General features: G+C 41.8%; 1 protein-coding gene across 1 annotated transcript in view; it reads left to right on the forward strand.

Annotated features, from left to right (window-relative positions):
• Nucleotides 1-26,243, forward strand: part of EFCC1 (EF-hand and coiled-coil domain containing 1) — a 59,575-nt gene that overhangs the window by 23,926 nt on the left and 9,406 nt on the right. Inside the window, exons 4-7 of the mRNA XM_040589354.1 lie at nucleotides 14,812-14,940; nucleotides 18,167-18,299; nucleotides 18,620-18,785; nucleotides 25,287-25,445. Of these exons, the coding sequence (XP_040445288.1) occupies nucleotides 14,812-14,940; nucleotides 18,167-18,299; nucleotides 18,620-18,785; nucleotides 25,287-25,445 (587 nt within the window). The remainder of the gene's footprint in view (nucleotides 1-14,811; nucleotides 14,941-18,166; nucleotides 18,300-18,619; nucleotides 18,786-25,286; nucleotides 25,446-26,243) is intronic.

Raw genomic sequence — 26,243 nt, forward strand, 5'->3', positions numbered from 1 at the left:
TTTTGGATTGTGATGGTGTTGAACTTTTATTTCATGTATCTCTTGTAACATAATGTTTCTAGTTACTAAAAACCTAGCGGTAGAACTCAGGAACATATTCTGCTTTCATTTTTTACCCGTTTCTGTATTAGAAGTGAGCACAGAATATATTATCCCTAACGTTCTCAAATACAAGCAACACACTGCGAAAGCTGAATCCATCTTCTTCCTGACATTTGGCTTTACTAAATGTAGAAAGAGATGTTAAAATGAAGCTCAAATTTCCTCTCAAGGATTTTAAGGCTTTTCAGATGTAAGGCTGTCTTCCTCAAAAAACTGTCATCCCACATGCTACATCCCCAGGTTTTAATGGGCCACTTCCACCCGCTAAGATGGCGTGGGCTATAATGAGCATCTTGGTGCAGCCCACGATCAGCGGCAACATTTTCCTAGTGTGCCTGGACTTGCTTGTGAGGCGGGGTGTTACAGGCACCCCCCTCCCTTTTCACTGCTTGCAGAAAAAGTCAGAACAACTTCTCCATCACACATTTGAAACTTCAGGGGAATTTGAAGATGGATCAGAAAGGAACTTCAGTGTGAAATTTCTGGAAGGTTTTCATTAACAAGTATTTCTGCATGTCAAGTGTTGTCATATTTTATCCTAACCTGTCTTCCTTCTAATATGTAAATCTCAGGATTTGAAACTGTATTCTAGAACACCAAAAAGCTGAGGGAAAAGATTAAGTCTCTTATTGGATGCAAGAGGAATGGATCAGCGTTAGAAAGTTTGGGATCTCATCCAAGGTTGAGGCAGATGAGAAGTTTTCCAGAAGAGTTGCCCAGGGCAATAAAGTGGAAATAGAAACAATGGTATAAAAACCTGGTTGCAGAAGCTTAAATATCAGCTGCCTACTGTCAACAAAAATGAAAGGCTAAATACATGTTTATAAATATCTGGGGGTTTTAATTCCGCTATAGCCGTAGGATGTTAAATTTGATCATTGTTTTTGCAGTAAGATCATAGAACTGGGATCACCTACCATGTCAAACAACCGCGTTTATTTTAAGTCTTCCTCCTAGCGCTGTGTTACAGAGAACTTCTGAGAGCCGCTTCCTGTTTTTCATACAGATTTCCCTCTTTTCCTGTGGAAATCTATTGAGGAAACTCTATGAAAACAAAAGGAAGTATCTGTTTCTGAATACCTGTAAGACTGTCCAAAAGCATCCCCTTTGCCTGCCGTGGGGCTGCTGGTGGGGGTGGGGGCTGCAGACGGCGTGAGCAGCGCTGTGTGCTGGGGGGGGGGACACACGTCAGCCCTCCACCGAGATGCACCCCCACCAGATGCAGTGGGGCTGCTGCGGGAAGGGGAGTCCAATTAAAAGGGAAAAACCTGCAATTAAGCATTGTCTTAAAAAAAAAATAAAACACACACACAGGAAAAAAAAAAAACACCACAAAAGAGGGGGGTGGGGGAATAAAAGAGAAGCAAATAGCCAAAGCCTTTTGTTAGGATAATACAGAGTAATGTTGATTAGGAAAGCATGAAGCCCAGTTGCCTAACCTTCCTACAAGGAATTTTCCTAGTAACGACTTCCATCTGCCCCTCTCTCCTTCACCTCGTTTATTAGCTCTGCTACCCCAGAGGCGCCGCAGGGCTGCACCACAGCCCGCGATGCCCACGTACGGCCGGCCGCTATCCAGGGAGCAAGGCACAGCAGCACGGAGCCACCTGGGATTAAAGATCTTACCTACACAACATCCCTTTTTTAATAACCTAATGCTACTAAGTTCTATAATACCTCAAGCATACAGCAGCCCAAACAGAGTCACTCTCGGAACTGGGGTTTTTGCATCACTTCAATTAACTTCAAGGCAGCTCTGATTTGCTTTAGACATACTGGTTTTCTAGACTGTGAAGCCAGAAAATTCAAAACAAAAGTAGAAAACGTACTCAATGTATTTCAACGTAATTTAGTGCCTGTTTCTGGTTTCAGACAGCCTGCTAGGCCCAACAGAATCTGGGTGAAACCTGCTTCCTAAATACTACAATTCTGCTGCATGACTGAGCATTCCCAGGGAATCTGAGCCACAGTTAGAGGACAGAAGGTGGATTTGTTTTGATTTTTGATACCCTTGTTAAATAATCTATACACAGTTTCCAGGGCAGGAACCACTTGCTCAATCAAGTTTTCTGCCTGTTGAGTTAGCTGAAAAAAATGGGTGGAGATGGAGCAGGGGGAGGAATGAGAGTTGTTTTAAGTTACTAATAAAATCTACCTGCCCCTTCATCCTGCAAAAAGAAGTCCTATTATCACTGATATTATAATTCTTTTCAAGGGCTCCTGGCAGGATTTCACTATACCATTGCCCTAATTAATTGGGAATACAGCTCACTCTGGGTGGCTCCGAAGGATCCAGGTACAAGCAGTTTTAGAACATCACCCCAGCCGTACAGCATCAGTGGTGTGTAAGTTACAACAGTAGGTTTAACTCTTCCTAGCAGAGACTGTTATCGATCCTGTTTTCATCCCAGTAACACCTGCCAATTTCAAACAGATTAGGTCATGATTCCCCTACACTGACACCATATACGGTTATGGTAAGTTACATCGTTCACATCCTACACCAACAGTCCTGTGGTCTAAAGACACCATCACGTTGTATACGTGCACCTGAGCTAGGTACCAGAAAACTGGCCTTAATAGTGCAATAACATTTCAAGAAATGGGAAACCATCAAGATGTGACCAATAATCCATCAGTACCGAGCAACACTGCCCAGCTATTGCCGATGTTACTGTCATTACAGTTTTAGTCTCTGTCTTTGCTGGCCTGCTGTGTGCCCAGGTTACACTTCTTAAATGTCTTTTAATGTATACTTACTCCTATGATCTAGCTGCTCAACTATTTTAGCTTGTAGTCCCTTGAAGTACTGTATCTGGTCTAGTGGAAGTCATTTGTAAAGCCTGGAGTTTTTATATACATTAACCTACATTTATGGCATCTAGTTTTTCAGAAAGAGGTAGAAACGAGCTAGTTATACCTTTTTTTTCCTCCACTAAATATTTGTAGTAATTTATGTTGACTTTCTACAAATGCTCAGCCATGTTTCATGTGGCCCACCCTGCAAATTCCAGATGATTCTAACGGATAGAAGAGAGGGGGAATATGAATCATGATTTTATGCTGTTGAACATCACTGAAATCCATACAGTATAATCATATTACAGAAACTGAAAAGTGGTTTATAAAGCAAAAGCTTGAGGGGAGCTGTTAAATGAGCTTGTATGAACCATACCCTGAAGTAAAGTTTAATCTTAGATGAAGTTTAAGCAAAATTGGCGATAAATACAATGCAAACCCACTTGGACTGAGGCTTATCAGTTACGGAAACTGGAGGTACTGCTAAGACCAGCAGAGGTCCACCCCTGGGGACAGCAGATGAGCCAGTGCTAACCACGGTGTCCGAAATCGGTCCTTACCTGCAGGGAGCAGCTACACAAAGGATGATGTTACGTTCCTGTCATTGGCTTTCAGCCTCCAAATACCGTTTCTCACTCAACCATATAACCAGGAAAAGACAAAACAGGAGCTGCTACATTTGCTGTCAAAATATACCTAGGCCCCTCTTAAATGCAGGAATACCAAACAACTTTTTCTGATCTCAATGAACTGGCAAATGACTTATTTGGGAAGGAAAGTAATTAATTTGGCGCGCTTTAAAGATCTAAGGATGTTTTTACAAACTTCAAGCGAAACAGAAAACACAACCCCATGAGGTAATTGTTATTCTTGTTTCCTGACCCAGGATCTGAGGAAGATGGAAGCTCCGACTTCCCCACGTTCGCAGCAGACAGCTGCTGGTGCTGGGGGCTCAGGGCTCACAGCTCCTCCGTGTCCCCCAAGAACCGTGGGGCAGCTCTCCGATGCGGAGCACGTGGGAGCTCGCAGGGACCAGATGACCAGACAGGTCTTGATGCAATTGTCCTGTGAGAGCTTAAGAAATACCCAACCTGGCTGCAAACCCAACGGCTGCAGCCTGCCTGTCCACACACGTCAATGCCACATTTCCCCAAACGCTTGGTGAGCACCAGTCAGAACCAACTGCAGCCAGCTCAAGGCACGACGTTGCCGTTAAGTGAGCCGCCTTCCCTCTCTGTCACTCCAGATCCATGAGGGTCCACATCTATGATGTTCTGAAAGGAATTTACATGCTGGTAAATAGGCTTTTTCAGAGTTTCTACCACATTCAGCAATACCTGTAGTTTTACCTACTTCTAACAGAGAACTGAAAAACAGCGTTTTGTCTTTAATTTTTTTTTTAAGCTCTAATTTTTGAATTTTAAAATGCAAAATTTTTTTGAAGATTAATTTTTTTTAAGCTTAAATCAAGCTCTAAGTTTTTAAGCTCTAATTGTTGAATTCAGTGGGATGCCCACCCTGCTGATGATGAGTACTCCCTGACTCTGTTTAGGAACGACGCTCTTCTTCATCCAGGAGACATTAAAAGGATCACTGGGCATTTGATCTTTACTGACATACACTCTAGCACGCAGGGCATAACAGAAGGATTCCTTGGGATTAAGTAGCACACGTCTACATGAAGGAATACACAAGGGGAGTTGTTTGCTATACATGCAATGTCAGAAGGAAATTGTCTACAGGACAACAGCTCTGCTGCTCCTCTTTATCTGGCTTACATGCCTTATATCAAGTATTTTGGTTATAGCTATCAGTGGTTTAGAATCTCATGGTATTTTAGTTATTCATTTTTGGTTGTAGGCTTTCAAGCACCTTTCTGTAAAATACAAGTCAGGATACCAGGAGAGAGAATTCTTAAAAATAACAGTTTGAAGATTGGGAAGGACAAATAGATTTAGGAGAAAACATACACACAACTCATGCATTTGAAGTTGGGGGTGGGGGGTGTTTTCACATTTCTCTGTCACTGTTCCTTATGGGCTGGGCTAAAAGGAGATCTCAGAAAGTGTCCGGAGAGAGGTTTTTCCAATGGGACAATCTGCCTGACTAGAAGCAGAGAGGGCTGGAAATCACAGAACTCCAGGTTGGAAGGGACCTCAAGGATCACGTAGTCCAACCTTTCCTGGCAAATGCGAGTTCTCACTCAAGACTGTTCTCACACGAGCTTCACCCTCCCTTCAGACCCATAGTTCCTCAGAAGCTGGAGAAGTAGATTGTTTGCGCCACTTGTCTGAAGTGCACTTGTACCATATCACCAATACGGAGCCTTCAGCAAACACCAGGCAGAAGGATCCGTGCCCTGTCCTAGAGTGGGGCTGGAGGATGCTGGCCCGAGAAAGGACACCCCCACAGCGTGGAGTGCCTTGTGGAGAGCAGCCTGGTGCGGAGCCAGGCACTGCGGTGGCAGCCACGAGGCGGGACCCCAGCCATGGCGATGCCATCGGTCCCCTCCTCTGGTGCAGCTGGGACAGGGCTGTTAGGAAAAACAGCCAAAAGGGCTCTTATGGCACCATGTGAAGACCAACAGCAGAGATGTTCCTAACCCAGCTGCACGTAGCCAGGTCCCCTGAACTGCCGCTGCACCCACACAGCCTGTTAGGAAGGGCCACCGAGGGGTGTCTGGCGCTCTGGGCTGAAAACGCTTAGCCACATCGGTGTGAAAGGGAAATGCTGTTACTCAACAGCAGGTAGTCAGGGGGTCAGTACGACACTGAAGCCCTTCTGGCCCTGCAGCTGTCCCTCAGTATTATCTCTTAAGATGCAGACCGCTGTGCTGCTTAGCATCACTGGGGGGGCCAGCACCAGCCCCAAGTCCACGCACTCCCTGTTGATCTTGCGGGCTTTTGGAATAATTCTGACATTGCCAGCTTAACACAAGCTTCAGTTATACTAAATTAAAATAATTGTTCTGATACGGAAGGAAGGGAAACTCAAGAGCAGAGCTAAGTAACAGATAAGAAGAGGCAGCAACAGATCTCTGACTTCCATCACTAGGTCAAAAGACAAATCCAGATTTTTAATTCAGACTTCCAAGAAATCTTGTGCAAGGTTTAGCAAATAGCTCCTAAGCTAATAGTTCAATCAAGAACAAGTGAGACTTAAATTTTTCTAGCTTTATTTAGGTCTGCATTGCGTGCAACCAAACTCCAGACTTCCAGTGCCAACATCTGAACTTCTCTCTTGTCACACCCTGCTAGCTAGATCTTCATTCCAGTGGAACAACATCTGGAAATCATTTCCTTTATTTTGTCACAGAAGAATTCATTAATGGGCAGGAGTATCTGAGTGACATAATTCCAAAGTGATCTATTTTCTTCAGGACAGGACAGTGACTACTAAGCTTAGAATACCCCACACAGAGCAAAAAGCAGTCTGGTTCATCAAGGATATACTCGTGAACTGCTGCCATGCAATGCAATCCCTTGCTAGGTGCAGGATTTATAAAAGCACTAGAGTTACCTCATCTGTTTAGCCCAACGATCAAATGTTATCTTTCATGGAGCCACCCAAGTGACTAATATTTTATTAATAATGGTAAACTGAAGTTTCAAGGCCAAAAAAGGTGAAGGACAACATTAAAAAGCGAGGCTCAGAACGGTTGAGCTGCATTTCAGAAATTAATGTGTTCGGTAAGTCACAGAAGGAAACCTGCCCATGCAGTTTTAATTCATCTTCCTTAGTCATCTACTTGTAAGAAATCTATGTATGCGTGGGCGTGTGTATCCATGCATAAGAGCATCTGTTTTGTACTTAGGTGGGTCTTGCTCAGTGCAGATATTTATCTGAACTGCAAATGTGGCCTTAAATGATACGTTGAAAATGAATGATTAGGGTTTTAGTATACTCCTCATCACAGCATAATACACCAGGCAATATACCGAACTAGAAAGATTACATTCAAACTTTTCTGTTAATTTTAGGTGCCTACCCCGACTTAATGTTCGCAGTACTTAGTATTTCAAAGCAAGGCACACAAATTGTAATTTCCAAAATCCCATGCTTTAGCTGCAGTTCTCATGTCCCACAGTCTCAAATCCCATTAAGAAAAAAAAAAAATCAATCAGGACCCAGTTACCTGTACACAAGCAACACAGTAATTAGCGCATAGAAAGCCTAACTGAAGTAATCTGCCCAGGATTACGCAGGGTGTCTGCCAGAGACAGGGGTAGAATCTGCTTCCTCAAAGGAGCATTTTGTTGCTTTAACAAGGACACTACCCCTCCTGTTTCTGTGTGTGTTGCTACCCAACTTGCTACCTGTAGCTTCTGCAGTAGGTGAGAAAGGAACCTCCTGGCAGAAGTTTCCTTCTCTCAAAAGTTGTTGTCCATTCACAGGAATTGCTCATCCCCTGCCTCCCGTGAGGTAAAGGCCACACAGGAAAAACAGACTGCGATTTTACAATAACCGTATTGTAACACACGTGCTCCAGGGGTTAAGGCACCCTCCTGACATCTTGTAAGTTGAGAAGCTTAAAAAAAACAAACCACTAAATACACTTAAAACACAGAAATTTGTATCAGGTAGATAGTCATGACATCTGTGTTTTTCACCAACAGGGTCAGATTCTCTACATTCTCTGCATAGATTTCTGCCCCAACTGACTGCACGGTAAATTATCACCCTCCATGCGGACCTGCAGTGGGGGAGGGAGTGCAGACTAATTGCTGGATGGTTTTCCCAGACATTTACTGATAGGAGAGTAATGACAAGACTTCAACAACTTGCGTAGCATCCCAAATTTTATTAGGGAGTATCTGGCCCTCAAGCGCTTTTTTTCTGCGTATTTCATCTTCTGTTCCTTTATCTCTACCCCAATCCTGTTTTCTTATTCCATGTTAAAGCTTGCTTTTGCTGTAATTCTCATTTTAACCACTGTACGTACCCGAGGTATAAGTCAATTGCATGTTTCCAGCAGCGGTAAAACCTGACCAAAAGGGCTCTCCACCCGCTTGCTCCCATCTCAGCCCTGCATTTCATCACCCCCTGAAAGATGCAACTCTTAGGGCTGTGCGCTGATCCAAATTCTAAGCGTCTCTCCAGAAATTAGAGCGATGAGATATTTTAAACATCCGTCATTTCATAAGTCCAGTTCACAACAGCACAAGCACTTGCACAACTCTGAGCATATAGGATCAGGCAAGTATGAGAAGATGCAGAAAGGAAGCAAGGGCTAAAGGAGAGAGAGCGTAAGAAAGAGGGAGGTTTTCTTCCAAATGTATTTAGGTACTCCTTCAGGCCTCAAAAGCTCCTCTGGTCTTTTCTAGATGTCAAAGCCACCACTCCCTGGGCTAGTGTCCTTATCAGGGAGCGTACTGAGGCTGCAAAAGGGACAGTCTTCCAGACCCCACTCGTGGCTGTCAGTGCCAGCTTGCCTGATGTAAACAGAGATTCACAATTGCTGGCAAAGTTTTATATAGTTCTTTGTGGCCATGGACTGGAGCATGTTCAATGATTCAAAACTCTTAAAGTCAGTGCTGCAGACAAAAAAGATACAAGGCCTTTTAGAAATGCCTTTACTTCTATTACTTTTGCTTACCTGAAACCGAAAAGAACAGCCTATGAAACATTTGGAATTGAGAAATTCAATCCAAACAGAGTGGGAAAGCAATATGCAATGGAAGGTCTTTGCATCTAAGTCTTTGAGAATCGAGAGTGTCAGGAGCACCAAAGTACCACCCAGGAAATTTTTCTAAAAACATTTTTCTAATCTGATCTCAGGTTTTAAGCAGCAGAGTAAGAAGAAAGCAGCTGGCGAACAAACATTAGAGACTGTACTAAGAGTAGTTAATTTCTGAAAAACAATTTCTCCCAAACAGTCTGAGCTTACAGAATTGGTTCTTCGGAATGGGACAGCGTGGACAATAAAAGGCACAGTACTATCCTGTAATTTCACTACATCTGTACAGAGGTTTGTGTTGTCTCAAAAACATTTCAAATCATCGTAGGAAGAGCACTGCAAGCCAGCAAGGTGTAACACCGCTCCTCTCTGCTGCATCCGACAGCACCATCGCAAGACTTGCCTGTTTATACACAACGTGCAGAAAGACTCTGCAAAAAAACACATTGCCATCAGCAAAATTATTTCTGTCCTAGAGAATGCTGATTTTGGCAAGGTAACAAAAATCATCAGCCAATAACTGGACACCTCCCAGAACTGTAACTGGTATTATAGAGGCTCTTGAAGTACAAACTTCTCCTTATTTCAGCATTAAACCAGGATATTTAGTTGTCTTTATTACAGCTACTAAAAATTCATACTTGCAAAAATTTGTATTTAATGCTTTATAGATCAAGCTATTTAAAACCTGAGATTAAGGCATTTAAAGTCTGGATTGATCACAGAAAGTTCATTCATATAACTTCTGTTGGAGAGGTAATCACAGCTTACAGCACCAGAGGCAGATGTATTCAGAAAACCTACAGAGACACTTAGGTCCAGTGTGAAAACATATTGATCTGAACATTAAATGAAAAGTTGTAAAATAAATCAAAATATGCACACCATCCAAACTCTGTAATCTCCTGTATGGGATAAGCCAAACCAGAAACCATTCTGGGTTCCCTGAACTCTCACAGCTTGGGTAAAATAGTACAAAAATAATAATAAAAAGATAAAAAAATAAATCACACCTCCTTTAACAAACACAAGTCATATACTTCTAAAAGTATAGCTTAGTTTGTATAACTATACTTAAAGCAATGTACCTATTCACACAGCTGTCTGATCTGCTCCAAGTAATTCTCTTTTAAAAGAGACTAGTTAAAGATCTATGAATGTGAAGCTAAATAATTCCTCAGAGTTATTTTATGATTAGTCTGGAGTTGTTGAAGTTAAAGATTTGTTTAGCACCAGAAGCAGGTGGGTTTTGCTGCAGTTAGAAGTTTCCATAACAATATCAGGAGAGCCAATTAAAAGCCAATTAGTCATGGACATTACGTTAAGGTCCAGTACTTTGCAAACTCTCCCCTCTTCAATTTTCCTTCACTTCAGCTGCCCATTATCCTCAGCACAAAGAATTCCAGATGGATGGGGGCTGTTTGCCCGTCTCCATGGGAGCCCTGCCGCGCTGCACCCTACACCAGCGCTTCCCAGGCGTCTTCAGCACCGCGTCCCCCTCTGATCTTCGCCCTAAACAAACGTGCTGTTTATTCACTCTTCTTATTATCTATGAAGACCCATACAATGTTGTATGAATACTAATGAGAAGAGAATTAAACCCAGGTTTCAGAATGAGTGAAGATTCCTCCTTTATAGCATTTACCATGACAGCAAAAGCATAGCAGCTGGCCTCTCGTTATGCTCCTCTTCAAACCCTGAAACCTCTGCCACTTGAAAATCACATTTGGCATTAAATAAAAAGCTCCCAGACAGGGGAAAAAAGTGACCTAGTGGTTAAGTCACATGATGAGAAGTCAGGAGGTCATGGTGGGTTGTTGTCCTGCTACCCAAGAGCACCACCATGGCTCCATCCTTGCCTCCATCACCTCACTCGGTAAGGGGGATGAAACGCTCTGTACGTCAATACATGAACTAAGGAGCATGAAGCAGCCCTAAGAGACAACCTTCTGTACCGTTTGGCTGCATCTGCTTCAAAGACCAAAAAGCAGAACTTTTCTTTCCAGCCAGAAATCTGAAGTATCCTCCAAAGTGAATGTAGGATCCAGTACAGATGGCAAAATTCAGAGGAGGAAACAGCCCTTTTCTTCCAATAGACCAAGCTTCATTAGCATCCTTAACGCTATGAGCTTCTGGGCACCATTTCTAATTAGAAACTTCTTCAATCCATCTCATGTTTAGTTTCTAGCTGAGTTTAAAGGAATGCTAAGTTTGCCCTTGCAGCTACGTGAGCAGCATTAGCAGCCCCCTTTCCCCGCCACAGCTTCTGTATAGCCAGAGATCTCTGGCTCTGCCCCTTGATCTTTGGCACCAGCCTTGGCAGGTTATTGCCTTAAACTGGTTTTGGATGACACAAATGAAAGCCAGCTGTGTTTATACACCCCTCCTTTGGAACCCAGGACACCCCCCCTCCCTTTCCCTCTGTCACTAGGCTGTTGGTCTTGTCCTTTCCCATCACCTTCCCTGGTCACTCCTGTGGATAAATCAGTGCCCAGCACCACACCGGACCCCTGCCAAGATGCACCAAAACAACAAATTTCCAATATTGTTATTTCCAGTGGATCCTGGACATTATATATAGATGATCAAATACAAAGTCTCTGATGTGTGTTTGGGTTTTTAAATTTCTGTATCGACTCACACTGCTGCTTGCTTTTTTCTTCATTTTTATCTGGCATGGACAAGGTCTGAAATTCCAGCTTGTCTGGCCACATGTTCCTTCACACACATTTAAAATATGCCCCGTTCCTAAACACCTCGAAATAATTCCCACATGTGGTTCTAGAAAACAACACTGTATTGTAATCTGTGCTGACTTTTTATTTAGAGTGCAAGATCCACAAACTTTGCAATATTTCTTCTGCTGGGGAAACTAAGGCACAATGCAATTTGATGCAAATGATGGAGCCTGTGCCAAAACAAAGATTTAAATTCTGGAGCACCTGTGTCTGAAGACCCTTGCTGAAAACTTACATTTCTTTCTAGTTTCCCAGTGAACATCTCCAGAGGAGACAGACATGGCTGTCTTTCATCAATATGTTGGGCAGAAAGACCTAACAAGACATGGCATCTGCATGGCTCCCTCAATTTCTCCACATTAAGAGCGTGCTGATGAAGTCCTCTCAAGAAAATTACTGAAGAGCACAAAGTACAAACTGATTATTTCATCAACTAATTGTAAGTTCCCTTACAAGAACTACAGAGAGGTAAAAGCTATTATTTAGGCCTGTCTCGAATCTCATCTGAGCAGAGGGAGCCTGCTATTCTAAGTTCTGAATTAGATGGGAAGGGCTGGTTTTCCCACCAGACTTCCTCATGCTCCTTGGACTGAAAGATGGATTGGAACCAGGCTGCCAGACGTAGGGAGTCAACACCACCAGCAGCTCTCCCGTTAATCATCACAGCATTTACCCCCTTCTGCCAGAGAATGTTTTAATTCTCCATGTTTTACGGGTTAAAATCTCAACCAGCTTTGAGAGTACAACGAGTATCCACCAAAACGCCAACATCTCTGTACGATGCGAGCTGTAGAAATCTCTGAAATCCAAACAGATCTAAAGCAGACTGCAGCTCAAAACTAAGAGAACGATCTGCACGCCAGCTACAGCCCTCAAGAAATAGTAAAGGTTCCTCATTGAGCACCAGACTCCAAAGTACTTTTGCCTTAAAATGAAGGAAATTGTTACATTTTCTTTTTCTGAAGCATGCTGTTCTCATGAAAGGGAATACTACTCTACCCACAGTAACTGCCCAGAACACCGAAGCTCTGTGATGCTTCCAGGAGCCCCGTTTTGAATGCCCGAGCTTAACACTGCTTTTTGTGCACTACCCCATAATTATTTTTTCCAGAACTAATGAAGCTAAGTGACTAGCCAGGCTCCACTCTGGGGACTGCTATTTCCCTTGACTTTACAGGAATTGTTGCTAAGATAAATAATACCATAAATGAAATATGTCATTAGTTTTTAGCCAGTCAGCTCTACTCAAAGGGGTAAAGTAAGGGCTGGTTCCTAAGCATGGTTTACCTCAGCTACTGTCCCTGGAGATATTTTGAAATATTGACTCCTGTTGTTAAATTCATGATCCCATTTACTTAGTATACTTCCACAAGCAACAAGGGAACTAGTACTGGTGCGGTTCAGAAACTGACAGCAGCTGTGTTGGATTAAACAAGAGTTCTCTGCAATACTTGGCTCTAACTTGGCATCAGCTTTTCTATTACTACATCTGAAGTCCTGTTTGTAGCAGGGGTTGAATTTACAGGCTGGAAGCCTTCAGAAGACTTGCACAAAAATCCACGTTACACAACTTGTTTCAGTAGGACCAATTGCCGAGTGTTTTAACTCTCACTTTTTGTTGAAGACTGTTTAATGGGTGAAGTACAAGGAATGTTCAATATTCACCAGACCACAACTAATCTTAGGAAGAATGTGGAGGAAACCTAATTTCCTATAAAACTCCTGAATTTGGTTAGATTTCTTCTGCATACAGATTCTTTGTGACCTACACAACAGCTCCTGCTAGGAAAGGAATAACCACGTTTTTCTGTGGTCTAAATAGGAAAATACCCTATGTAACTATTGAAAGTAAACTTTCTAAATAGTGAAAAAGGAAGCAATGGAAATGTAATACTATATATTTCCTATAGAACACATTACACAACATACATGTGTAACGTGCACAAGCTTGAAGTGGACTGGACTTGGTGGTCAGTTTGATGCCTAACAGGTAGATTGTTCCTACCTTGGCAAATGTCTGATGTAAGCCTTACATGTATAAATTGATATACCAAACTTCTATTTTTCCAATGTAACTATGAGTTTCTTACTACATTATAAAGGTCTAATTTCTTAAATTCTCCATAGCTCTGATTTTAGCAACATTTTATGGAATTAAGTTACATATTATGTATATCGTGTGGGAAAACCAGACTCCTAAAATAAATTCAGTATTATGTGCTGCCTTTCTATTTCACAGACCCCGTTTACTACTTTGCATGTAAATGGGAGTGTCTGAATTAATTTTCTTCAGTCAACTACATTGCATACTTCCGTTGTTTTTCCTCTAAAACAGTGATACTGTCTTTTGGTACATCCCTATGAAATGGAAGGTAGGAGAGTCAAACCAAATGTATTCCAACAAAAAGAGAGCAGTAGCTATAATGGACTCATGACTGACATTTCACATTCCACTCCCATTCTTACCAAAACATAGTATTTAATTATATTGTTAGAAGATAAATCTATATTATTCAATTTGTTAGATTTTGTTTCGTGTACAGTGGAAGTACCCATTTTACTATACACAATGACTTGTACTGTCTTACACGCTTGGGTCGGAACATTTTCAACTCAACTACATGTAAATGTATTCTGGAATTTTCCTGTAACATGTGCTACCCTGAATTTCCTTGAAGGTACTCACCCAGGGCTGTCCATTTAGGTAACTATAAATTCCTCAGTCTGAACAATCACTGCCCTTCATTGAATTAAATTGCTTCTTTCAAAAATGCATTTTGCTGGCAAGTTTAAGGACCCATATTTATCAGTTACATTATTCAATCTCAGTGTCATCCCTTGGGAGTCCATTTCCTTTAAAACACACAGATGTCATATCCTCTACATTCTACTCCGAAAAATACACCATTTCAAATGAGATGGTCAGCAATTCAGAAGCCCGGTACCAAGATGCTTCTTACCTATAAGTCACTTTCAGATGTATCGCTGCGTATGCATCGTTCTTTTTACCTTTTCAGTCTCTGACACTGCTTCATCTTCAGTGCTCAGAAGACTTAGATCAGCACTGCCTGACATGTCTCAGTCAGAGTACGCATCCAAGTGACCAGATGCACGACTTGGTGCCACAGTGAAGATGAAGCATGTACTGCCCTGTGACCGCTGGTGGAAAAGGGAAAGTTTGTGGCCAGAGTAGGCTGTTCCCATATAGAGTTTCTAGAAGTCTTTGACCTGAACTAAAAGCTGCGTTTAGCTTTTACAACCTAAAGAACAGCTGAAACCCGCCTTGCTTTGATTCTTTCTGAAGCAAGCGAATGCAGCCTTCAGGGGTTCGATTTTGCAGGCGCTGAGGGTAAATACACCCCTGCTCTTCCACAGAGTCCCAGCAACTGCATTCACATTCACTCACGTGCTATGCTGTGCCCATTTGTCTTGGGTTTTCAAGTTTCCTCAAGTCCACTTTGCTGTGCTTTTCTTCTCCAGGTCAGAAATGGAGAGATGCCAGCGCCCCCCCCCGAAGCAGCCCGGAGCAGAGGGAGGGAGCAGCCCCAGCAGGGGGGAGATACCCCCTGGCCGTGCCTCAAGACCGACGGCCTCCCACTGGCGGAGCCGGGATTTCCGAGAACGGTATCAAACCCAGCACCCAACTACTTTATGTGCTCACTGATTTGTAAGATCCTCAGCAGAAAACCCAATATAAATATCAACCCACCAAATTCATACACCAATCCTAGTGAATCTTGAAATCCTAGACCTAAACAAAAGGTAGCATCCCAGCTTTCTAATTCTCACTCCCCACATAATTTTACATTTAATAAAAGACTGAACTTATCACTTCAAGCTACGATTTAAAACTGCTTTTTTCCAATATGATTTCACCTCACCAAAACCTTTTTCCTAGCTTAAAAAGCTGAAGTTCTGAGTTTTTATTTACAAAGAAATGAGAACTCCATAGAAAACCATTTCCATTTCCAAGGAAACTCTTTGCATATTCTGTACAGTCCCCCACTCTTTGGGAACACCCTGGCCACCACAGCAACTCTGAGAAGGTCCAACCTGTTTCACACATGTGACATTAACTCCTGGCATAACATTGCATACGTGCAATTTCTCATGGGACAGCAGGAAGCATTCTTTGAAAGCCTTCTAAAAAAAAAAAATCTAAAAAAATCACTGGGTTTGCCAAGGCTGGCTCTCACTATCAACGACCTTGAGTAGGCTTTTGTAGAGCCTACGGTGTCAAGGGCTCTCAGAGACAGCAGTTTTTCAGGAGGGGGGTCATTTAGCTGCAGTAGTGAAAGACATTTATGATAGCAGTGTTGGAAGCCAAACTTCTTCCCCTCACCCCTGATAGTGGTTTACATGCCAAGCAGACTAATGCAAAGTTTAGTAAGTTTGGTTTACCTTCAGTGATTTATTTTTAATTGGACACATCTACTTCAAAGAGGACAAAAACATTCATCCGACTTTAACAGTACTTAACTGTTAATTAGGCATTACTGCAGGCTGGAGAGCTGTACCTAGTGTCAAAGCATCAGGTTTTAGGTATGGATTGAATGGAGCTGGCAAGCAGCTGCTTCGGCATGTGAACAACATATAAACACAATGGTCATTGTAGCACATTCTCCATGTGGTTAGACTTGTAAAATAAACCTGCTTTTACAAATGCTTTTATCAGATCAGACAATTTGCCAGCTCAAAGGTAGCTTCCACATCTAACCTACACCGTCCATGTTTTAAGTACAAGCAGCTTTTTAGCAAAAGCTTTTCAAACAAAAAAAAAAATTTGTGCTTATAGATTTAAAAATGCAAAAAAGCATTCCACCAAATAAAAAAGGATTTCTTAGGCATAAAAGAAAAAAATAACTCAGTTAAATAAATATCACAACAATGAAGTGTTCCATGATTCTACTGACCAAATATTTTTTAAATATTAGCTTAATAGAAGAACTTCAATAAAACACTGACTTTGTGTTTGCATAAGAAGTTTTGCTTTTCCTCTCTAGTTTCCAGTTCTGCTAATGATAATCTACAAGGGGAACATAAAAGATAGTCTCTTTAGCATACACATTCCGTCAGAGCAGAGGATATTCCTGCGTGTGTGTGTGCAGGGAAGCATTACGAACATCTCTGATATCGTTGCATGCATGAAGACCATTTGAAATTCACACACCTTTTCCTCCATTTTTAAAAACCCTAATCTAAGCATCTGCTGTGCCAGATGCTGCAGTTAATTTACTGGATTAAACATACCAGTCTGAAGCTCTGTAAGGAATCCATAGCATTGCGTGATCCGTTCTCATGGCTGCCACAACAGTTATAAACTCTGCTTGTTATCCCTTTGAAAACCTATGGCAAGAAAATAAATGATGATAGGAAAAAAAGTTCACTACTAATGTATCGCAGATTGCAAACAGAAAGTCTTGTTTGTTTGTTTGTTTTGGCCATGCACAGCCTCATGGAAACAAAACGCTTTAATAAATCAGTTTGTCCAGGGAAAGCATTGCCATGAAAACGCAGCCATTCATTCTCTAATTAAGGAGCAATACTGCGTGCAATGAAGCTTTGTCCCTGCTTAGGCAATAAATTACCGAACATGATAAGCTATAAATTAGGCACATTGAACGCTACTGGAATGAAAACTGCATTTACAAGCATATGCCGAGTGTTAATTAAAATTTAAAAAATAAAATAAAAAAAGCCAACACCAACACCACCACCCCCCAAAAAAAAAAAACAAACCAAAAAAACCCCCACAGCACACCACGTCCCTTCACTGTGGAGCACTGTGACGGGAAGGGCACTGGCACGGCACAGCTGCCCCCGGCTGGGTGGCCTGCCCAGGTGAACCTGCACACCACTCATGGTGCCACTAAGGTCACGTGTTTCAATATTTGAAGGAATAACAGCATTTGGCTTGAACACTCCATTAGAATTCACTAAACCTGTGAGTAAGGTCAGTCATTATAAAATTTAAAATCACATTGACATTAGCTTAACCTGATGTCAGCTCAAACCAAGTGTTCAGAACGCAGGTGTGAGCGCTGCTTTTCGTGTGCTCAAGGGATTCAAAAGACTCCCAGTAAGTTACAGGCATCACAATAATGCTCTAAGTCACAGTAAATATCTTTTTGTGATAAAAAGGAGTTAAATGCAGTAAAAGTTTTTATAAGATACAGCTAAAAAGTTCAAGTATTACTGTAATAGTACATGTATATAAATATGTATTGTAGGCAGTTCATTCATAATTTATTTGGCCTGTGGGGAAACATTAGGTTTAGGTAAAAAGTGAAACAATTAAACATTAGATAGCTATGGGTCTAATATTACATTTATATATCAAAATTACTGTCCCTACAAGACATAGTAAGGGAATGAATTGGAGAATGTTTATATCAAATTCCTGCATTCTGAGTATGTGTTCAGCTACTAAAATGACAATGCAAAAAAAAAAATAAATCTTACACAGCACAGTGGTTTCCCACCCCTCTTGAAAAGCGTACATTCAGTTGTGTACATGAAGAATAATTGCCCCCCACCCCAATAGCACACTGATCCATCACACTTACCCTTATGTTATAATTACCAGAAGGGCAAAAGAGAATTGAAATGAAATACCCGCAAGTTACCTGCAAGAAGGTGCTGAAGTATTCAAGACTCTTGCAATAACAATTTGCAGAGGGTCCCTCACCTCAGCTTTAAACCCCTTTCCATGGATGCTGAAGGACCCCATCCTGTGTTTCACTGGGGGTTTTAAACTCGCTTCTTTCTGTCTCCGTAGCTTAATTTGCCACAGCTACAGCACCTCAGGGTTGTTGGTTTGCTGCTAAGTGGTTGTTGGTTTCTCGAGCAGAGGATCAGCTGTTCCGCTCGGTGGAAGGCCAGGCTGCCTCTGATGAAGAGGAGGAGAAGTGGGCGGGAGACCAGCCAGCCCAGGTGGACCAAATGAAGAAAAGGTTGGCCAAGCTCCCTTGCTGTGGCAGCGGGTAGGTACCGAAGATTAATGCTATTTGATGTCTTTGCAATTATTACGGCTTTGGCTTTGCAAAGTTTATTTCTTGACCTGAAGGCATCATGCCTGCAGTAAGGAGCAGTAATACTATACAGCAAAATCAGTGGGCCATCCCTCACAGCTCATGGGGAACAACGTGCTGGGTGTTCCCACCTAACCCTGACCCATGTCACCTACGACACATAACCTGTCATCTGTGCTGCCAAGAGTTTTGCAGGAAAACTGGCTTTTACAAACACAGACCTTCATCATGAGCTTTCACTGCTTTTTTTTTTTTTTTTTATGTCTATCTAGATGTGATGAAAAAATGTGGAAAAAGCTAATGTCTTATTTAGAGACCACCAACACCGATGGCCACGAAGCAGCCCCTGCGGAGCTTGCAGACAGAATCACACAACTGACTGAACAGCTTGAGCTTAAAGGGCACGAAGTGAAAAAATTGGAAACAAATATGGAAGAGGTAACAGGTGCCAAGCTGAGCGTGAAAGACTTATTTATGTATCTTTAAGTAGTTGCATTTATATACATATGCATTTATATTATATTCCGGCCATTCCGCTCTCTGTTGCTGATGTTTCTGACTGTGCCATTAGTTTGTCAGCTCAAACATCTCATGCTTTCCTGGAACACCCACGTTGCTAGTCTGGTTCCTACCTGAAATGCCATGTGTTTGGGGGGTGAGATGCATGCCGCCCACCGGGCAGGCTCTTCGTACTGTCCTTCATTTAAATGGTTTCACATGGCCACTGGTGCTGGGTTTGGGAGTGATCCCCCGCGGACAAGGGGGCGCGCTAGCCGTAGGGTTACCAAAGGCAGCTTGCAGCGGTTCCTGGGCTGTGGATGGAACATCCTCGTGCCCTCAGACATCCAGCTCCTCTGGGAGCGCTGAAACATTTCAATGAATCCCTCCAGGCGGCTGAGGTGCAGGGGCTCTCTGGTTTGAAATCCTCTGGGGGAAATCATCCAGTTTAACTGGTTCGCAGGCTCAGACAGATATGTTTACAAATAAAAAAAACAATTAGTTCTCAGGCTTAGCAGCATGTTCAACTTCCCTTCAGCAGAGGTTATAACCACAGTAATTAAAAGCCCCAGTGCAGTATCCTCTTAGTCCCACGTAAGCTTACTAAAACATCAGCCACAGGTGGGCACAGATTTAACGCTAGCGATCTTTCTCTGAAACAAAAATAATGCACCATATGCATTGCTTTGGCCTGCTTTGTCTTAAGGTTCAGTTAGTGCTTGGTCAGTATTTTATACCCCTTCTTTCAAAGGAGCGTAAAGATTTCAGTAGTTCTGGAAGGATTATATCAATGAGTAGACTATTTGAAGTAGGAGTGAAATACTCAACCACTTTACATGTTGCTATTCTTTGATTTTTATCAGTATTTCGTGTCATTTTCCTTCTTGACTAGATTAAATGACTTTACTTGTGAAGAAACAAAATTAAAACCAGAATAAAATCATATTTGTGTCTTACACAATTTGCAGTATTCGGGGACAATTTATTCCTGTAATACTCCTTAGAGCAACACAGAGCTGCTCTCTATACAGCTTAGCCTCAACCCACGTAAAAAACTACATTTATTCTTTTACCTATGGAAGGAACTACCTTCCTGTAGATAGTGCCATTTTCTTCTTCTCCTTGGTTTTTTTCTCCATTCAGAGGTACTCATCTTCTTCTGCAGTATCGTATTGCCTTCTTTTCAATCTCTGCTGATGGATATTAGTTCTGTGCACCTTGTTCAGAAAAGTACCGTTATCTATAGATTAATAGAAGATTCCAGGACAAAAATGGAGTCTGTTGCTCTTGATTTAAAGACAAGCAGGGAGGTGAATAAGACAGTGCTAACTCAATGCAACATTAATTTAAAATCAGTAGGATGAATCATTGCATTACCCTCTAACTTTTATTTAGCCAGCATTTGTATCTTGTGCGCAGTTATAGGTATTTTTTTTCTGATGCCACAAAACAGACAGCCAAGTAATAAGTAAATCCTTTCAAAAAGGTGACTGTTCTATAATCAGCACAAAGCAAACAGGAAGACTGAGAAAGGCTCTGTCATCTAACTTGCAAATAAATATATAGGCTAAATAAATAAATCACCAAGAACACTTTCTCTGATGACCTGACAAAACGACCTTGTACGTTGTTCAGTACACTCCTGTTTGGACCTGCTCAATGCTGAAAATCAGACAAATAACAACAAAGCTAACAAGTAAAAAGCTCGACAAGCAAGGAAGAGCTACACTCTCAAATACTGATTAACAATTGCTTCAGTCTAAGACTTGTAAAACCAGAGGATGAAAGAGTTCTGATATTTGTCATGTCTAGAAAGTTCTGCTCTCCATCAACTGAACATTTAAAAATAGTTTCCGCTGAAGACAGGGTGGTGAAGGTGTCAGGACCTGGTGATAATGGATGGAGAAAGCATGAGTGAATTCTAAAAACAGCGATACGCTGCCAAGTGTAATGTTGCAAAGAAAGGCCAATTATTTTTTCTAAAAGCTTGCATACAATCTGCCAGCTTAATTAAAAAGACAATGAGTTTATGACCTGCCATACAGGGTCAGATGAAAAGTTCATCCTGATCTCACCCATCTGATGGCAAACAGCAGTTGGTTAGAGCAAAGCAATGAGAAACGGGACAGAGGATTTTCCTCCTGGTATTACTCGCCTGGTGCACAATACACTATGGACAGACACATCTTGAACTGGACGTTGCAGGGAGTATCATGTTTAATGGCCAGTATTAGAGCTATTTACTGTGAATTCACCTTTCCCTTCTTTAAAGCTAGTAATGTTTTTGGTATCTCAGGGCAAGGACTTCCACATAAAAGTTCAAAAGGAACAGGTTTTGAGGATTTATTTTTCTTAGCTCTAAATCTTCTGCCTGATCATCTGCTGTCACCTTGGTTTTGTGCTTCGGAATCAGCAACTGATCTTTCTCTTGTAATACAAATTTAAAGACTTTTACTACCAGAAATACTGCCTGGGTTATCACCATTCCTAGTCTGCCTCAGCTCTCTTGGTACAGAAACCATTACTTACTTCTGTTATTATGTTTTATTCTTCCATGTATTTTTCAAGCGGTTACCTTTTTTGAATGAGAACAACTGAAAATGTGCTTAGTATTCAAATGCAAGCCCTTCGTGGCACAATGATAGTTTCTGGTTTGTCCCCAGTTCCTTTTCTAATAGCTCCTGGCATGCATCCTTCTGATCCTTGCTGCCCACGGAGCGGTACCTTCAGGAGATTACTTTTTTTTTTTTTTTTATTACAGCTTTTCTAGATCTCCTTCTCCAGTGGCAGTCGTCATCGCTGCATATACGCAACATTGCATACCTGTCCTGCATGCCTTACTTTGCCTTGGTGACACTGAATTTCACCTGATCTTTGATTGCCGTTATCTATTCGGTATCATGAACACCTGCTGTAATTCTTCACAGGCACTTTTAGTTTTGATTACCCCCAAAAAAACGCTATTGAGAGCAATCAAACACTTTCACATTCAGCTTTTTTTAAAAACCATTTATGAATATGAGGAAGAGCTGAGGTCTGAACCCAGCTCCTTGTGAGACCCTAAGGATTATCTCCCTCCACTGTGAAACCTTCAGCCCTGGTCACTCTGTGCTCTGCTCCCATCCCACCTTTTAGCCACTGCAAGTCCATGGCAGGATCTGTGCTGCTGCCATGTGGCAATTACCTTTTTTTCCTTTTGAGTCTTTGGTGATGAATCTTATCAAAAGCTTTTTTCAGATTTGAAATACGCTCTATCGACTGAATTAACATTATCCATATATATTCATAGGCCCTTTCAAAGAAAACGAATAGATTCTCCATTATGTTCATCTATGAATTCACCAAGTCCCTCCTCGATTACAGTTCCAATCAATTTGCCTGACAGAATTACTGATACTCTCGAGGGGATGTGCTGTTCCTCAGATCATCTCTGCAGCCTCTCCTAAGAACTGGTGCTCTGTTTGCCACCCTCCGGTCCTTTGAAGGGGAACAATTCAGAAGATAAATTGCACAGCACGGTTCAGCGCTTCGTCCTGCCGTTCTGTTACTGTTTCCTTCCCACTTTGCCAACGTTTCTCGGGTTCATGGAAAAATGGCTCGAACGTGAAGGCCTCCTTAATTTCTGTGGAAAAGAGGATAGAATTATTTTCTCTTACATTCCTTAAGGGATTTATGCATATTGATTATTCATTGTCCTAGACATATTTGTGCACACCACTCCAGTGCTCACATTTTCCCCGTGGCATTCTCCCCTTTCATAAGAGGGCTGGCTGTCAGCAGCAGACTTCTCAAAACTGGTGTTTGGCAAAGCAGTATTTCCATTTCACAAGCAAGGCACAAACCCAAAATCAGGCTTTGCTGAGGGACTTTGCCAGAGCTAAGAACAAAACCCACTCCCCTCTGAGCCCGGTGACTTAACTACTGACCATCCTTCCTCAGTATCTAGGTTTTAAAAATAACTTATGCTTAACTACCATCATTACCTCAATGCAAATGTTAAGGAAACAACAGGTGCTAGATGTAACCTAGCTAGGGAAAACAATTTGGGAGAATGGGGCACTGAGCCACCGTCTTCAAGCAAAATAAGAAGACAAAGAAGGCATACCCCCATGTACCAATGAACCAAAGGCATCAGGAGATCAGCATCCTTATAGATGACAAAGTGGTTGTTAAGGCAGAAGTGCTGTGGAAAGCAGTTTACTTACTACTGCGTAGGAAATGGAAGCAAAAAGGGCTTTGTAGGAGCGGTCAAAATGAAGAGAGAAAAGAGGCGGTAGTAGCAACAAAATGCGGCGTCCAAGTACGAGTAGTGGCCCTCTGGGCTAAGCGTATTGCTTGTGCTGTCTGTGCAAACCAAGCAGCTGGTTGTGACACTAGACAGCTGTGGGGAACTCGAGTGGCGTGTACGCTAAAGAGAAAAGTTTGGACTTCTCCTATTGACGTTTGTGTGTGAGACCCACTGCACAGCTCAGCCTTTCAGGAACACCCGGCAGGGGACAGGGGATGCCCTGTGCAGTTTTCCAAGGACGGCAGTTTTGCCAGCACGATGAAAGCAGCAGCTGAAAGCAGCAGATAAGTGATGTTAGGGGTGCAGGACCAGGATAGATGGGCACCTGTTATGAATTTCCATAAGCATCTGTCTAATTGCGTATTGGGAAAGTCCCTTCTACACTTAAAAATAATTACCTTTTACTTCTCTGTTACTTGGTGTGACACCGCTTCAGCTGTACAGGGGAACACAGCTACTTCATGTATTTAGTACTTATCTGTGCCAGGTGGCATTTACAACATGGAGGCAATCTCCAATATAATAAAGAAACCCACATGTTCAATTCATTGAAGACCTCCCACAGCCTCTGAGTATTTGTTAGGTCTCAGCTGGACTGCTGACACCTTGGTGGTAACAAAGTTGGCTCTCCATACAGGAAAATGTTAGTCTATTCATCTAAAAGCAGTGTTCAGACAGGGATGCTGAAATCATTGTTTGGCAGATGGACCAGATTAAGTGGTCCAGACTTCTGTAGTTGTTGTACAGCTCAGTGGAGCTGGAGTGCCTCACAGGGCAAAGCTCACGGAGAGCTAATGGAACAGGCTGATTTCCACTGACAGGGGAATAAGCACCAGCTAATATGTACTATTAGCACTGTCAGAAACTAAAACGACCTTCTAGAAGGCTGGGTGTGGATCAAGGATTGTTTTCTTTTTTCACTCTGATGACACTTGTGGTTTAGGGAACTGGAGTTCCTTGCCATATATTAAAATTCACTAGGATACAAAATTCTGCCAAAAAAAAATAATCTATTAAATACTGCGTATATTAAGGCCTTCACCCTTTTGAGTTCAACTCTGCTCTTAGTTATTTCTAAAACTGCAATAAGAGAAAATATGACAACAAAAAGGGATTAACAGAGCCAGCCAATCTGGCATTTACCCCACATGATTTTGTTTCTCCCTGTAATATTAATACATTTAGATTGTGCTTGCAACAACAAATTGCAAAATGGTAACAATTCAGAATGCTGAGCACAGTAATGACTGAGAAATAAGTTCACTTCTATTAATAAACCTGAAATCTGTCAGTGCTCTCAAAGGTCCAAAATTAATATCTAAATGACATATTTTCCAAGGAATGCTTTTCAGGCTCTTTTTAGCAGCTTGGCCACGTACCTGCAACAGGCTTGGAAGGCAAATGGTGCGGCAGCTTTGTGGTTCGAACTGTCACTTAGATTTTGCATGGAAACAAAAGCAACATTTAAAATCCTGACCATTTTTTCACAGGAAGGTCTGAGACAACTGACAGGCCAGCCCAGCTTTGGAAGGTCCAGGTCTGGGGAGACCCCTCCTGCCTGGGATTTCTGTACTGTTCAAAAAGTCTTGTTAAATCCGGACTTTTCTGTGCTTAGCTGCAAACCAATGATTGACCAAACACACAGGCCAGTGTTTTGCAGAACCAGAATCTTAAATTTCTTTCCTTAAGGAACTTTTTTTTTTTTTTTTAAAGCCAAAATACTTGAAAGTAGCTAATTACCTTCTTGTTTCACTGCATGTACAGATGTTTGATATGCAGGAGTTGCAAGACAAAGACATGATTACATTGGTGAGGGCACGCATATGTAGAGGATGACAGGAACGCAAAAGATTAGAAAACTGAAATAGTAATGCTAGTATTTAAAATTTCTGAATTTTATTCATATATATATGAATGTGCTTGCATCCAGCGTTTAATGAACTGCCATTATGCACAAGAGCAAAGCACGCATTTCCTAGCAACTATTGATTCTTCGCTTTATGTGGTACGTTACAGAAATGTCTACCTCCTTTCAAGAGAATCTTCTGGAGTAAACTGACATTTATCAGATAAGGGGGAAAACTTAGCTTTGCAATTATTGGGAAAAAAAGGGAAAAGCTCCAGTGCTTTTAATTTCCTGTGTCATTGTCCAGATGAAAGGCCCATTGCTAGGTGAACTGCAGCAAAAGGTGGAGGAGACTGAACTGCTGAAGATGGAGCTGCAGATGTTGGAGACTGAGAGAGTTAGGCTGTCACTGGTGGAAGAAAAGCTCATGGATGTTTTACAGCTGCTTCAACAACTTCGAGACTTGGTATGGCAAGAAAGCAGTCCAGAGACTTAAAAGTGGTTTTGACTGTGTCCTTTCCAAACTAAAAAGGATGTTCGTACTTTCTATTAAGTACAAAGTCCTTTACACCAGGACACATTTTTATACACGTTTGCCCTGGGAACTAACTCCTGGTGATTACAGAAAACTTTTAGACAGCTATGGCTGACTTTCTGAAAGAAGCCTAGAGGTCTCCTTGGATCTAGACCTCCAAGCTTTCATTATCCTTTAAACAAAAATTTAGAGGAGACAAGGAAAACAAAAATGCTAGTAATCCAAAAGATTCTAGAAGATTATTTTTCCTTCTAGAAAAAGGCCTTTGTTTAACTGCATCCTAATGTGACACTGAGTCAGTATTAAAAGGATAAAACCCCTTCCTATATTCCAATTAAGGTATTTTTGGTAAGAAGTTTCTTATCCAATTAATAATCCAAACATGGACTTACAAAAGCTGATGCAATAACATCCCAGAAGTACATGGGCAGTATGGCAGTTCAGTCCTTTAGAAAATAAGTTTATATCTCCTGCTTGGGAATGATAATGGTAAGGGCTGGCCAAAAGATTGGCAAATTGGATAATCTGCAGAACACGGAGCCACACTGGACTGCTAGGAACTAATTTCTTTGATAATGCCTGAGAGTTCTCGCCAATTTTCAGCAAAGTTCTGCCTAAAATCTCTGTGAGATGAAAATGCTTCCTGAGATGATCACTTTACTTTGTTTGAAGTACACTCATGTTCCACTGCTGACTCTAGGGAACAAGTGCAATATCTCACAATTTGGT

The sequence above is a fragment of the Falco naumanni genome, chromosome 4, assembly GCF_017639655.2.
Source record: "Falco naumanni isolate bFalNau1 chromosome 4, bFalNau1.pat, whole genome shotgun sequence".
Classification (NCBI taxonomy): Eukaryota; Metazoa; Chordata; class Aves; order Falconiformes; family Falconidae; genus Falco; species Falco naumanni.